The sequence below is a fragment of the Prinia subflava genome, chromosome 1 (assembly GCF_021018805.1).
Source record: "Prinia subflava isolate CZ2003 ecotype Zambia chromosome 1, Cam_Psub_1.2, whole genome shotgun sequence".
Taxonomy (NCBI): Eukaryota; Metazoa; Chordata; class Aves; order Passeriformes; family Cisticolidae; genus Prinia; species Prinia subflava.
In genome coordinates, this window is record NC_086247.1 from 148,596,409 (window position 1) to 148,609,127 (window position 12,719).

General features: G+C 40.5%; 1 protein-coding gene across 7 annotated transcripts in view; it reads right to left on the reverse strand.

Moving 5' to 3' along the window:
- Positions 1-4,215: 4,215 nt before the first annotated feature.
- SCN5A (sodium voltage-gated channel alpha subunit 5) overlaps positions 4,216-12,719 on the reverse strand; it is a 175,397-nt gene continuing 166,893 nt past the window's right edge. For 6 of the 7 annotated variants that reach the window (XM_063416519.1, XM_063416492.1, XM_063416487.1 and 3 more), the window contains 4 exons: positions 12,041-12,178; positions 11,501-11,605; positions 10,753-11,023; positions 4,216-9,041 (listed from right to left, as the gene is read on the reverse strand). In XM_063416519.1, coding sequence (XP_063272589.1) covers positions 7,807-9,041; positions 10,753-11,023; positions 11,501-11,605; positions 12,041-12,178 — 1,749 coding nt within the window. In that variant the 3' untranslated portion in view covers positions 4,216-7,806. The remainder of the gene's footprint in view (positions 9,042-10,752; positions 11,024-11,500; positions 11,606-12,040; positions 12,179-12,719) is intronic. The other variant, XM_063416503.1, reaches the window with a different exon arrangement.

The window sequence follows — 12,719 nt, forward strand, 5'->3', positions numbered from 1 at the left end:
CCACCAGAATAAAACATCTGTTTTTCTGTGTTTTGTGCCATGGAATTGATGGTCCTTGGTGGCAAAGAAAATGCAAATTAATTGTTCCCCCTACAATATGAGGTATTTATATGACCTGCCTGTGCCTCTGTGTGAAAACATTCTGTCTTTCCCTAAGACCCGACCTCCTTTTACAACCTTTCCTGCTTGCCAGATTTTCATATCCTCCTCACTTGGTTATTTTTGCAAAACTCATAGGAATTAATTTCTCTCTGAGACTTCCATCCCTCAAGCAAACCAGACTGAAACAAGGGAGAGACACAGGCCTCCCTGCATGGACCCTGTGACTATTGTTGTTATAGCAGCAGCCAGATGGGTCCTGAGAGGCACCTGCCCTCCTTTGAGGACTGATATCTTCCCTGCCTGGATAAGAAGCTCCCTTCTCCTACTGCACAGAATAAACAGCTATCTTTACCCCATTTCAATTATCTTTGCCCCATTTCAACCATCTTTGCCCCATTTCAACCACAGGTTTTAGAGATTACCCCGCACCTGTACAGCACAGCTACAAACCTCCTCCTGCAACATCCAGAGCACTCCACCTTCAAACCACAGCATCCCACTTCCTCACAAGGAAGACCTTCTTCTCTTCCTCCTCCCTCAAAGATTTTCCAGCAAAGCTGCCAGCAAATCCAGACTCCAACAAACCCAGACAAGCCCAGAGCATCCCTTCAATCCCCACTCCTGTAATGAGAGAAAGGAATTTGACTGAAGCTCCCACTGGCTCTTTCTCTGCCTTGTCTGGCCTGTGGGGTAAGGCAAGGACTGGTGGAGGGGATGTCCTCTCCTGCTGAAGGTTTAGCATGGCTGTGCCTGCTGCTGATGGCTTTTTTGGTGACTTAAAGGAGACCTATAGGGAAGATGGGGGTAAATGTTTTAGGGGAGTTCTGTTGTGATAGGACAAGGAGTAATGGTTCTGAGCTAAAAGATAGGAGATTAAGACTAGTATAGGGAATAATATTTTTACAATGAGGGTTGTGAGGCAGTGGAACAAGTAACCCAGGGGAGCTGTGGCTGCCCCATCCTTGGAAGTGTTCAAAGCCAGATTGAAAGGGGCTCTGAATAACCTGGTCTAGTGGAAGGTGTCTCTGCTCACTGCAGGGCAGTTGGACTGGATGACTATTAAAGGTCCTTTCAAACAAGAACTCTTGCAAGATTCAATGAGTCTATTGCACCAAGACTGTCACTGAGGGCTGAACTGTCCCATGTTGCATTTGGCCCTTTGATTCCAGGTTTGTATACTCTGTGGAAATTCTTATAATGAACACAGCTTGTCCCTGAGCTAAAAATGAAAATTATTCCATTTTTGCTTGGTCTGCAAGTTTTGAAAGAGAATGAAGATAAACTTTTGCAACTGGGACAGTCTATCTATATGAAAATAAAAGTGCTAGAAACCTGGTTTCCCTATGAGAATTGCTGAATTCCCTTTAGCTTTAGAGAAACTGAGATTCCACAGAAGCCACAGAGGTTCTAAAGTAGAGCTTCGTAGTTCAAGTCACCTTTAAACTTCTTTTAGAACCGTGCATGGTTTTATCATAATTGTCCGTGTCTTTTGTTTTTTTTCTCTTGAAACCCCTTTTTTTTTTTGACTAACATAGATGTTAGAAAAACAGGAAGCTTGAAAATATGACCAGATCATATAAACTTGAAGTTTTGGGGTATTAAAAATGAAGTAATAGTAGTACTAGTAATAATAATAATAATAAAATGAAAAGAAGAAGAAGAAGAAGAAGAAGAAGAAGAAGAAGAAGAAGAAGAAGAAGAAGAAGAAGAAGAGGAAGAGGAAGAGGAAGAGGAAGAGGAAGAGGAAGAGGAAGAGGAAGAGGAAGAGGAAGAGGAAGAGGAAGAGGAAGAGGAAGAGGAAGAGGAAGAGGAAGAGATAATTCTTTTGAATTAAAATCTCATTATTTAAGCCACTCTGCTGATGTCTGAACACAGGATAGTGGTTTCTGGGACTGCAGTTATTTTCTAGGGAAAAAAGATCTCCGATGCTCTGATGCAGCTGGGACTCACAGCCCAACGTGAAGCAGTGAGATTCCAGGGAAAAACAACTGCAGCAAGGGTCTCAGAAACTTTGCCATGGCAAAACCACGTGGTCCAGGAGCTGCCCAAAGCCCTGTTTGTCAGCTGTCTAAAATAGCTCAGGCGGAGGTGCTGACAAACCCATGCCTGTGCCGCAGCCCAACACCTCCAGCCCTCGCGGGGTTATCGGTGACGTTTGACTCCGAAGCATTTTTTTGCTGGCTGCCAATAGCTATTCCCCGAGGACTATTTGCTTTCACATGCTTTCCCTTTGACACGGCTGCTATTTCTTTGCAATATGTAAACACTCAGGAGGATTTCCATGTTTGTTCTTGGCCCGGCGTGGACGGTCTTTCGCGGCTCGATGGGAGAATTGACATGAAGGAGCAGCCGCTCCGCAGGCGTCCGGCGCTTTGTCTCCGTGTGCTGTGCTCCTCTCTGCTTTCTCCAGCTATAAATCCAGTCCTTCTCCAGTCTCCACACCCCTGGCACACAGCAGGAAAATGCATTCCTGGTGCCAGAAACACGACACTGCCATCCTACATGGGCGTACTTCGGAGCCCAGCAGAGGCTTTGCACTTCAAAGCATTTATTCGTTATTTCTCCCCTTCCTACAGCAGTGTTCTCTGACTTTTGAAAACTCAGAAAAAAAGAGGCTAAAAAGCCTCTTTCAATCTCAAGCAAATTACTAATATGTGACTTTTCCTAAGAAAACTGACTGGGTTCCCTGTGCTGCTGTTAACTCTCTCTCTTAACACCGACTATTTTCCCAAAGTAATCTTGGTATTTAATAAGACAATTTGCATCAAAAGTAAAAAGGAACAGAAACCACGAAAGAAAAAAAAATCTCAAAATGAATCTAGAAATTGCAGGTCCTGATTCTAACCTCATGGATTGCACCTAGGCTTGATTTAACAGATCTGCTGCTTTGTAAAATCAACTTAATTTTACTTATTAATGTAGTTAAGCTACAAGAAGGTAGATTTAAATTGGGTATTAGGAAGAAATTCTTCATTGTGAGGGTGGTGAAGCACTGGAACAGGTTTTCCAGAGAAGTTACAGCTGCCCTGTCCTGGAAGTGTTCAAGACCAGGTTGGACCGGCTTGGAGCAACCTGGTCCAGTGGAAGGTGTCCCTGCCCATGGGGGATTTGGAATTATGTAATCTTTTAGGCTCATTCCAACCCAATTAATTCCATGTTTTAAAAAAAAACAAGTATAAGAATCCCTGTCTTCTGAGGAGACAGTCCTCCAAGTTCCTTGCTGGAACACAAGAAATCCAATTGGCAAATTTTTCTAAAAAAAATTCATCCTGAAAATTAAAAAATCTGAAATCCTTCAGAAACTTCCCCAAGAACTGCATGAAAATAAGGCGAGTCCTGTAACCCAAAGCAGCCCTTAGGACAGTGATGGGAACACATCTATAGAAGGTAGGTAATTCTGGTAAAAATCTAAATGTGAAAATCTTCCTAGTAGGGACCATGACACTGAACTTCCTCCACATGGGAATTTTGACCATGAATTCTAACCAGGAATTTCCTTAACTAACCTGATGTGTCTCCATGGAGAATTCTCATTTCAGCAAACTGCTCCTTCCAACCAAAAATATCTTCCTGAATTTCAGACAGATTCATTCTATACACGTTGACTCAGAAGTCAAATTATTGCATGACATATTTTAGCAAAAGCTTATTAAAAAGCAAGTCTTCTCCACAAGTCAGACTGCCCCAGGTTAATATAAAACATAATTATAAACCGATTTTGTTAAACTAATTCAAAGGTCTGACTGAATTTTTTCATTGCAGTTCAAACTAGTTTTCCTCCTCCAGCTAATTCTATTGGGCAGGATGGGTTAAAATATCAATGTTGGGTTCATCCTATAAATGATTCTGTTTTAAAAGAGACTTTCAAATCTGCTTCAAATTCATCTGATGTAGCCAGAAATTCTCCACTGATTTCAAGAAAATTTGGATCAAGTCTTTAATGCTCTGTAGGTTGCTTTCCAATGTAAGGGGTTTTTATCAACATGAACTGGGGGGAGTTTCATCAACAAGCCTCCTAGCAAAAGTCACCATGTATTTCCCAAACAAATACATAGAAAAAGTCAGAGAAACAATAACATAAATGTTGTAAAAAAAAAAAAAAGGCAGAGGAAATATTTGTTATCCTTATTTATTTAATAAAGAAACATAATAAACTTGAGTTTTTCCAGGTACAAACAGCTTAATATGTCCTATGATATTGGCTGATATTTTCCTTGCTTTTTTTTTGTAGCTTGAGTGATTCATGTGGTAGCCTTTATTGAACAAGTCAACAGAAAAAATGGTAGCACTCACCATGCTTATAGACAGTGTAGGCCAGCTGTTGAGTTAGTGTCTTAAACTAAATCACTGCACTGGGAGGTTGTATCATGGCTCGATTCAGATCAGCATCTCCAGTAACAAAGATCTACAAGTGAGGTTATTTGACATTTTTGAGGGGAGTTCTGCATACCATACAAAGATACCATTCATCCCTCTTCATCTCTAAAGAAACGTGCCACAGAACAATAGAAAACCCAATAGAAAACCAACCTTCCAGTTACAAAGGTCTTTGAAAGTAATTTACAAATCAGTTTTAGAAAGTTGCACTGTAAACATCTAGAGTTAAGACCCTCTTTCAGATTTTTTGCATTACTTTTTTTTGTTTGTTTGTTTTAGAGGTTTTGGGTAAAAGAACCATTTGTAATTGCATCAGTACTATAGGGTCTCACAGCAATGACACTAAAATATTGAACTCAAGGGTGAAATGACTAAAGGAAGGGCTCTTCTCTAAGAAAATCAGTGACCAGCTAATTGTCTCTTTATATTCTGTTCATTTCTGGGCCTGACTCTTAATAAAAACAGCTGTTGAATATTTTCTAATATATGTTGCAAATAATTAAAATATTGTTAAAGCAGCATAACCATCAACTCACTTCTGAGTGCAGGCTGGCTTTTTCCTTGGGTTTCAGACAGTTTATCATACATGAAAAGAAATCACATGAGAAATGCTCCTTTTCCCTAGTATTTTTTCCCTCTTTTTTTTTTTATCCTAAAGCTTTAAAAGGAAAATAATTTTGCTAGTTGTCAGCCAATAAATGCTTGTTCAGCAAGTAATGAATGTACTATTTTCTAATTAAACAGTTTCATTATAGGCAGCAGCTTGTTGCTAATGATCGATAAATCCCGTTGAGGGGAAAACATTTTAATCAGTAAGTCGTGTCCTCTGAGTGTCAGCCACTCTATAAACTCACAAGATACATATATATGTATAGATATACGTATGTGTGTGTGTGTATATATATATATGCATATAAATATAAAAATCGCATACTCTTTCTGGGTGATATGTACAGTCAGAATAACATTACAGCATAAATACACAGGGAATTTGTATAAAGTTTCTCTAATTTGAGAAGCCTTGAGCAATTCTGAGTTTCTGGGGGAGGTGAGGGGTAGGGAGGGGGGAAGGAATAAAGAATGTTTTTACTTCAAGGAAAGACAAGTAGTCCCCTTAAGTTAGAATCTAATTACATACAAGATTTAAAGGCAACAAAATGTCCAGAGGAACAGCCCTATGTTATACACCATAGACATGGGGTTAAAAGGGCAAGAGAGCATGATTATAATAATACTTATATAGTATGGTTCATTCCCTTATAGCACTTTGCAATCAGAAAGTCTTACAACACCCCTGTGAGGTAGGTAAGTATTATTATTCCCATTTTACAGATGGGTAAACTGAGGCACAGAGAGGTTAAATTATTTGCCTAAAAATCATGTAGTAAGAATCAGGAATAGACCCCAGGAATCCTGATGGCAAATCCTCTGAATTAACCAATAGATCACTCTCAACTGAATGCCTGAGACACCTCTCAATGAATGGAGAGAATATATTAGCCCATATTTACACAGATACATTGTCATCCTTTTGACATGTTGTCGTACATATTCTGACTTGTTTAGAGGACAGATAACAATGGCCATAGATAAACTTGACTGTAACATGTTGCTTTAATTCTTGTTGCCAACCCCATGTGGTTTTTTTGACTCCTTCACAATCTGGGATGTAACTAAATGTTAATGACAATACACCTTAAATACATTCTTGCTATCTTTGCTTCTCCAAGGTGAAAAAACGCAATTACTCTTCCTTTAAAGTGCAATGGCTCATTACAGAAATCTCAAGATTTTCCATGAAGTCCAACCAAACCCAAGTACAATCAGTCTGAGGATGAAAAGGAAAGAACTTGTCTGTAATGATGGACATGTCTCTATATTCCATAAATAATTTCTCACATTCTATAGAGGCTGAAAGATAATAAATAACAATCTATGTTAGCACTTAAAAACCTCTAATACTTTTCTACAGCCACACATCCACCTTTCACCCCATTGTCATTTCTTTGGCCTGAAGCTGAAGGACACATACTTTGCCTACAGGAAGGAGGATATAGCTATTATCTAGTAGATTTTTTTTAAATTGGTTCCTGTATTTCTTGTCCTTCCCCAGAAATCCATCTGTGCTATCTGAGAAAATGAAAGATGAACCTTGAGTTAAAAGGATTTAAAGCCTCAAAATTTGTGTACAGATCCAGAGGTAATTCCCCTCCCACCTTCTTTATCACACTGTCGCAGACAGTTCTGCACAGCCCAGATGGCATTGATTTATTACTATTAGTAGTATTAGTATTCTTTTTTAGTAATATTGATGCACAGAGTTCCAAATATGGCTGCTTAGCTCAGTGTTCCTGGGGAAAATGTAACCTATCCCACTACCATAACAGAAACGTTGCCAGCCTAGATGGTGCTTTGGACCACTACACACAAACGTGATGCACTACTCCTATGGTGAGTTTGATTGCAGATTTCAAAGCAGATTCTTGAAACATACTAAAAAATTAGTGCTTTTATTAACAGTTTTACAAACAGAATCCATTATTGTCTAGTTTCCTGAAGGATAGAACAAGCCATTTCTCTCATTATTTTGACATCGTTTGCTTCTCTGTTTTTTGGGGTATTTTTTTGTGTGTGTTTCTGCTGATGTGCAGTTGCAAGTCCCAAGAGGGAGTGCTTAGTGTAATCAACAGTTTAAATGTTGCTAATTTGATACTTCAATTTGCAACAACTTTCCTCTTCAAGAGATGGGGATCCCGCAAGTTCTTATTACCTTGACTCAGAGTTCATCATGAAGAGTGTAAGGACCATTTATCTCCATGGAAAAAGAGACTTTTTTTTTTAAGTAAAAAAATATCAAATATAATAAATTTATGAAAGACCATTCACAACATATACAGTAAGTGTTACATTTTGCTACAGCAGCTGTGATTTTTTTTTTTCTTTTTAGAATGCAAGGTCATACATCGCCATAAGTAAACACACTAATATGAGTAAGACCTTAAATGAATGTATACAGCCAGGCTTTATCTGTGGATAGATATACACTGTGTTTACTGTTTTACAGTCTAGCCTATTCTTATTCACACCATTGATATAACAGCTATGACCCTGCAGAGAATCTTCCTGTGCATATATAAATATAAATATTGAGCCAAGTCAAAAAGAGCAGGGTCAAATGTTATATGACTTATTAGACTCCTGTAGTTAAGGGTAAAAACTCCACTGTTTCTTTTGCAACTAATTTTTAATAAGAAGGCTGCTTCAATCGTTGTGTAGTTACAGCATTACATTCTGTAAACAATGTTTTAAAGCATTCTAAACAAACATTTAAACAATTGATTCTTTATCCTTGTCGGGCGAGAGAAGACAATCTATGGCCTCATCGCTTTTGCTCAGGTCCGTTATCTTCAGCTGGAGGTTTTCACTCGTGCCTCTGGTGACGCTGTCGTAGGACGGCGGGAAGGAGGTGGAGGACAGAGTTTCTGATTTGTCTATTGGCCTGCCGTAGTTTTCGTTCATCATGAAGGCGATGAGGCCCTCCTTCTCGGGCGCATCGTCCTCCAGGACGCTGCTTTCCAAAGTTCTGTGCCGGTACAAGTAGGATGCCTGCTTCATGGAGCGCCGGAACAAATGTCTCCTGTAGGCCCTCTGGATGACGATGGCGGAGACCTCTTCTTGTTTCCGCCTGAGAGTCGTCGTGATCGGCTCGTAGGAGATCTTGGAGGGGTTCGCCGCCATGAACTTCTCTTCCATCTGTATTTTGAGGGCATCCATCTCTCCGGATTCTCCTAGCACCCTTTTTGTAAAAGCAAACAAAATATCCAAGCAATGGATCCTGTCTCCGCTGACCATGGGCAGGTCCATGGCTATGAGTTTGATTTTGTTCGGTTTCGCTATGCGCAAAGGTTCTGACAGCGCGTCTGCAAAGTCTGAAAGTGCAGAATACTCAATAAACTGAGTGGCTTCGGGGTCAAACTTCTCCCAGATTTCATAGAACATATCAAAATCATCCTCGCTTAGAGGCTCTGTACTTTCCTCAGTGGCTACACTGAAGTTCTCTAAAATAATGGCTATATACATGTTTACAACAATGAGAAATGATATAATGATGTACGTAACAAAGAATAAAATCCCTACGGCAGGGCTCCCGCAGTCTCCCTTTGAACCATTTGCATTGGGAAGGTTTGGGTCACAGTATGGTGGCCCAGTGTTTAAAATAGGGTTGAGAAGACCATCCCAGCCAGCTGACGTGGTGATTTGGAAGAGACAGAGCATGCTGTTAGCAAAGGTTTGGAAGTTGAACATATCGTCAATGCCATGCTCTTTCTTCACATAGGCAAAGTTAGCCATGCCAAAAATGGCATAAATGAACATGACCAGAAACAGCAAGAGGCCAATGTTGAACAGAGCAGGTAGGGACATCATTAAGGCAAAGAGCAGAGTTCGAATTCCTTTGGCTCCCCGGATGAGTCTCAGGATCCGGCCAATCCGAGCCAAACGAATGACTCTGAAGAGTGTGGGAGAGAAGAAATATTTCTGGATGATGTCAGAAAGTACGGTGCCTTGAAAAGAAAAGAGACAGACAGTAAGTTAGTACATGGGAAATAATCCCAGGCTTTCCTTTTAAAGCAATCAGTCAGGATTACTGAGAAAATAAATGGAAAATTGCCCAGATTGGAAGGCTCACAATACGAGGAAAGGCATTGTTGCTTTTTCATGCCCATTTAATCCATAAGAACTTGTGAGAGTGTAAGCAAAGAATGGTAGTGGCAGTTTTATTAAGAGAAAGCTTTTCTGTTGGTAATGAGAAACCATGATCAAGTCAAGCCACAGATAACTGCAGCTTTTGGCCTGGAATGCAGGCACCTGGAAATTTGTCTTGCTTCAGATGTCTGAAGTTGTCTGATATGACAACATTTTTGTCTGTAAAACAATGAGTCAGAAATGCTGGTGTGCTGGGCCTGGTTTTTTTTGAGCTACCATCAGAACAGTGCAGGTTTCTACTGTGTATCCACTTGGTTGGTTGTTTGATTATAAATTTTTCCAATTTCCCTGATGGACTGGGAGGGAATTAAGGGCTCAGGCTGTGCTAGCAAGGAAATGTGCTTGCACCCCTGTACTAAACTCTTCCTGCAGGAGAAGAGCACTTGGCCCAGACAGTCTAATGCCAAGTCCCTGGCTGCACTGAGCCGTGCTGAGCTCCTGTCTCCCACAGGAGAAGGACTCAATGGCATGGCCCATGGCCTCTGACACTGAAACAATCTGGCTGATCATGGGACAGCTCTGTGAGCAGCATGACAGCTCTGGTTAAAACTGTGTGCTATGGGCATATCCAGAGCATCTGACCTCAAGGTTCTGGTGACAGCTGTGAGGCAGTGACGTCCCCTGGGTGGCCCAAACCTGTGAAATCCAGGCTGTTCAATGTCCCCAAAGTGCAGGTGGGTCTCTGAGCACCAGAGATTTGCACTGGAATCTTGCAGCTTCCCCAGTCCACTACAGGGTGTTCAGAGCAGCAGCAGCATCAGTTGATGTCTTCCTAACATGACACTTTTCATCCACCTATTCCCTCCCTCAAAATGGAAACTTTTTTTCCAGAAGAGTTGAATTTCTGAGTTCCTTTTGCTCATCAAAAGGAGCTTTGGGTCAGTTGATCATCTTCCAGTTGCTGCTACTTCAAACTTAGTGAAAATTCCTCTGGTAGGATTTTGGATTCATTTGACCTGCACTTCCTAAGTATCTAAATACATCTCTGTTTGGGGCTGCAGAACAGTAATGGCACAAGCTAACAATAAAATTATGGCTTTCTGTTTCATCCCTTGGCTATTTGAGGGTGCAGAGCTCTAGTGACAAGGACTAGAAAAGTCAGACTTACTGCACTGCCCTGGAGGACTATTTCAAACTTTTGTAATAAAAAGCAAATAGCAAAGCAATAGCAATCCAGATGTGCCACTTTCATGTGGCTTTTTTACTTCTCTGTCATTGGCTGTTACGCAGAACTGGTATTAAGTGTATGTGGTGGCCAGTTCATGTTTTATCACCATGAACCATTAAGTGTAGAGTTTAATAAACTTAATTATGCTGATCAAACCAGTTTTTGGTGGTTATGTTAGTTGTAGGTGGCAGTGCTGTTAGTTATAATTACATATTAAAATTTAGGATTCAATTCTCTGGGTTGAAAGCATATATCACTGCAAAAACCCTTCAAGTTTGCCAATTAATTTTACATCTGCCTTTCTAACATTGGAGTCTGGGTGAAAATCCAGGGTCACATACCTACGATGGACAGAATCACAACCACAAAGTCAAAAATGTTCCAGCCGTTGGTGAAGTAGTAGTGTCGCAGAGCCAGCATTTTGAAGATGCACTCCCCGGTGAAGATGGCAACAAAAAGCATGTTGATTTTGTGGAGGATGTTCACTTTTTCTTGACTTTGGTCATCTGTTTCCACCATCATGGTAACCATGTTAAGGCAGATGAGAATCATGATGGAGACATCGAAGGCTTGTTTTGAGACGACATCGAAAATAAAACCTTGGTACTTGTTCTGGGGGAAAGGATAAAGTTTAGTTGGGAAATTAGAGACATGTAAAAATGATGTAACTTTGTCCTGATTGATCAGAAAGTAAAGGAAAGCAGACAATATATTGCATCTGATTGGAACTTCATAAATTTAAAAGTAATGATGAATTTTTTTTGATGGAGTTTTCAAACCCATTTGCTCCTAATGCTTTTTGAAACTACTGTAAACAAGACACTGGAGTGTGGCCATGAATTTATTCAGTGCAGGCAGGTGGCCCCTGGCATATGTAAATGGCACATGTAAATTGCAATGTTAGTCAATGCTGCAGAACAGAGGCAATTTTGTACTGGACTTGCAAATACCATCCAAAATCAAAACCTATAATTATAAGTGCCTTTCATCTGGGAGCAATAAACTTTCCTACTCTGGAGAGTTGAATGGTGCTTATTCTAGTAAATAAACATTTAGCTATTACACAAAGCTGAATTATGCCATTCTTACCAGTGGCCTTGGGATTGGCTTTTGAGGTTTCTTAGATCCCAGCTTTTTCATTGCATTATAATATTTTTTCTGTTCTTCTGTCATGAAGATGTCCTGGCCACCTAAGTATAAGGTGAGAACAACACTATTACTTTTGATGAAGAGAGCTCACCTCTGCCCCCTTCCAAAGTTCAAGGAATCCTCATCTATTTCACTTCCCTTTTAATGTAGCTTTCATCAGGTTGGACTGCTTTAGGGACAGTGCACAGAGGACACCAGGCCAGTCCATGTCCCTGTGTCAAATTTTGTGCCAGAGATCCCCTCTGCCTGAGCTGCTTTGCTGCATTTTGTGGGGAATCCTCCACCCTATTTTCTCAGGACTCTCATGCTCTAGGGACACTAGGGATGTGCTTTTGTAGAAGTCCTGCCAGGTGGTTTCTGCAGATGCTCTGCCACTGCTGATCTCAAGGCTGCTGTGGCAAAGTCATCACTGATAAATCTGTTCCTGGCCTTGGTCCCTGCAGCAGTCACAAGATGATGGGTAGCACATGCACTACTTATCTTTTTCTTTTGTTGGTTAAAATTGTCAATGATGACACCGATGAAGAGGTTCAATGTGAAGAAAGACCCGAAGATGATGAAAATCACAAAATAAAGGTACATGTATAAATTGCATTCCCATTCAGGCTGCTCCTCGCACTGCCAAGAGAAAGGGGAAAGTGTGAAAATGACATCACCTCTGCACACATCAAAATATTGATGCAGTCAAAACAAAGTTGTCTATTGGAAATAAAAGTTATGAAACATGAGAAAAGTACTGTAACTCCTGTGAGCAGTCAGCTCTCCCCTGAAGTTTACCACTGGCATCTGCAATGCCACAGACACTTCAGCAACACTTCACAACACTGTCACAGCAATCACACTGCTCCAGAAAGTGCAACTCCTGGATAATCCCAACAAAATGCTCTCAGTCTGAACCCAGAATGGGAAAACAATCAATTTTCTGGTGGGAAAACAATCAGTTTTCTGATTATCCTAATGCCTATATGAACTAATGGTACTTACAATAAAACAGAAGTATGACTGCAGCATAATTGAATCCCACTGAAAAACATTGTATTTTTAAGTACATTTTTTTTTTTTTAATGAGGGGTGGGATGGAATAAGGTTTATTGCTGAAGAACTGAGGAACACAGTCTGATAACCTCAAGTCACCTCTGCCATGTTTGGCAACAGTGCT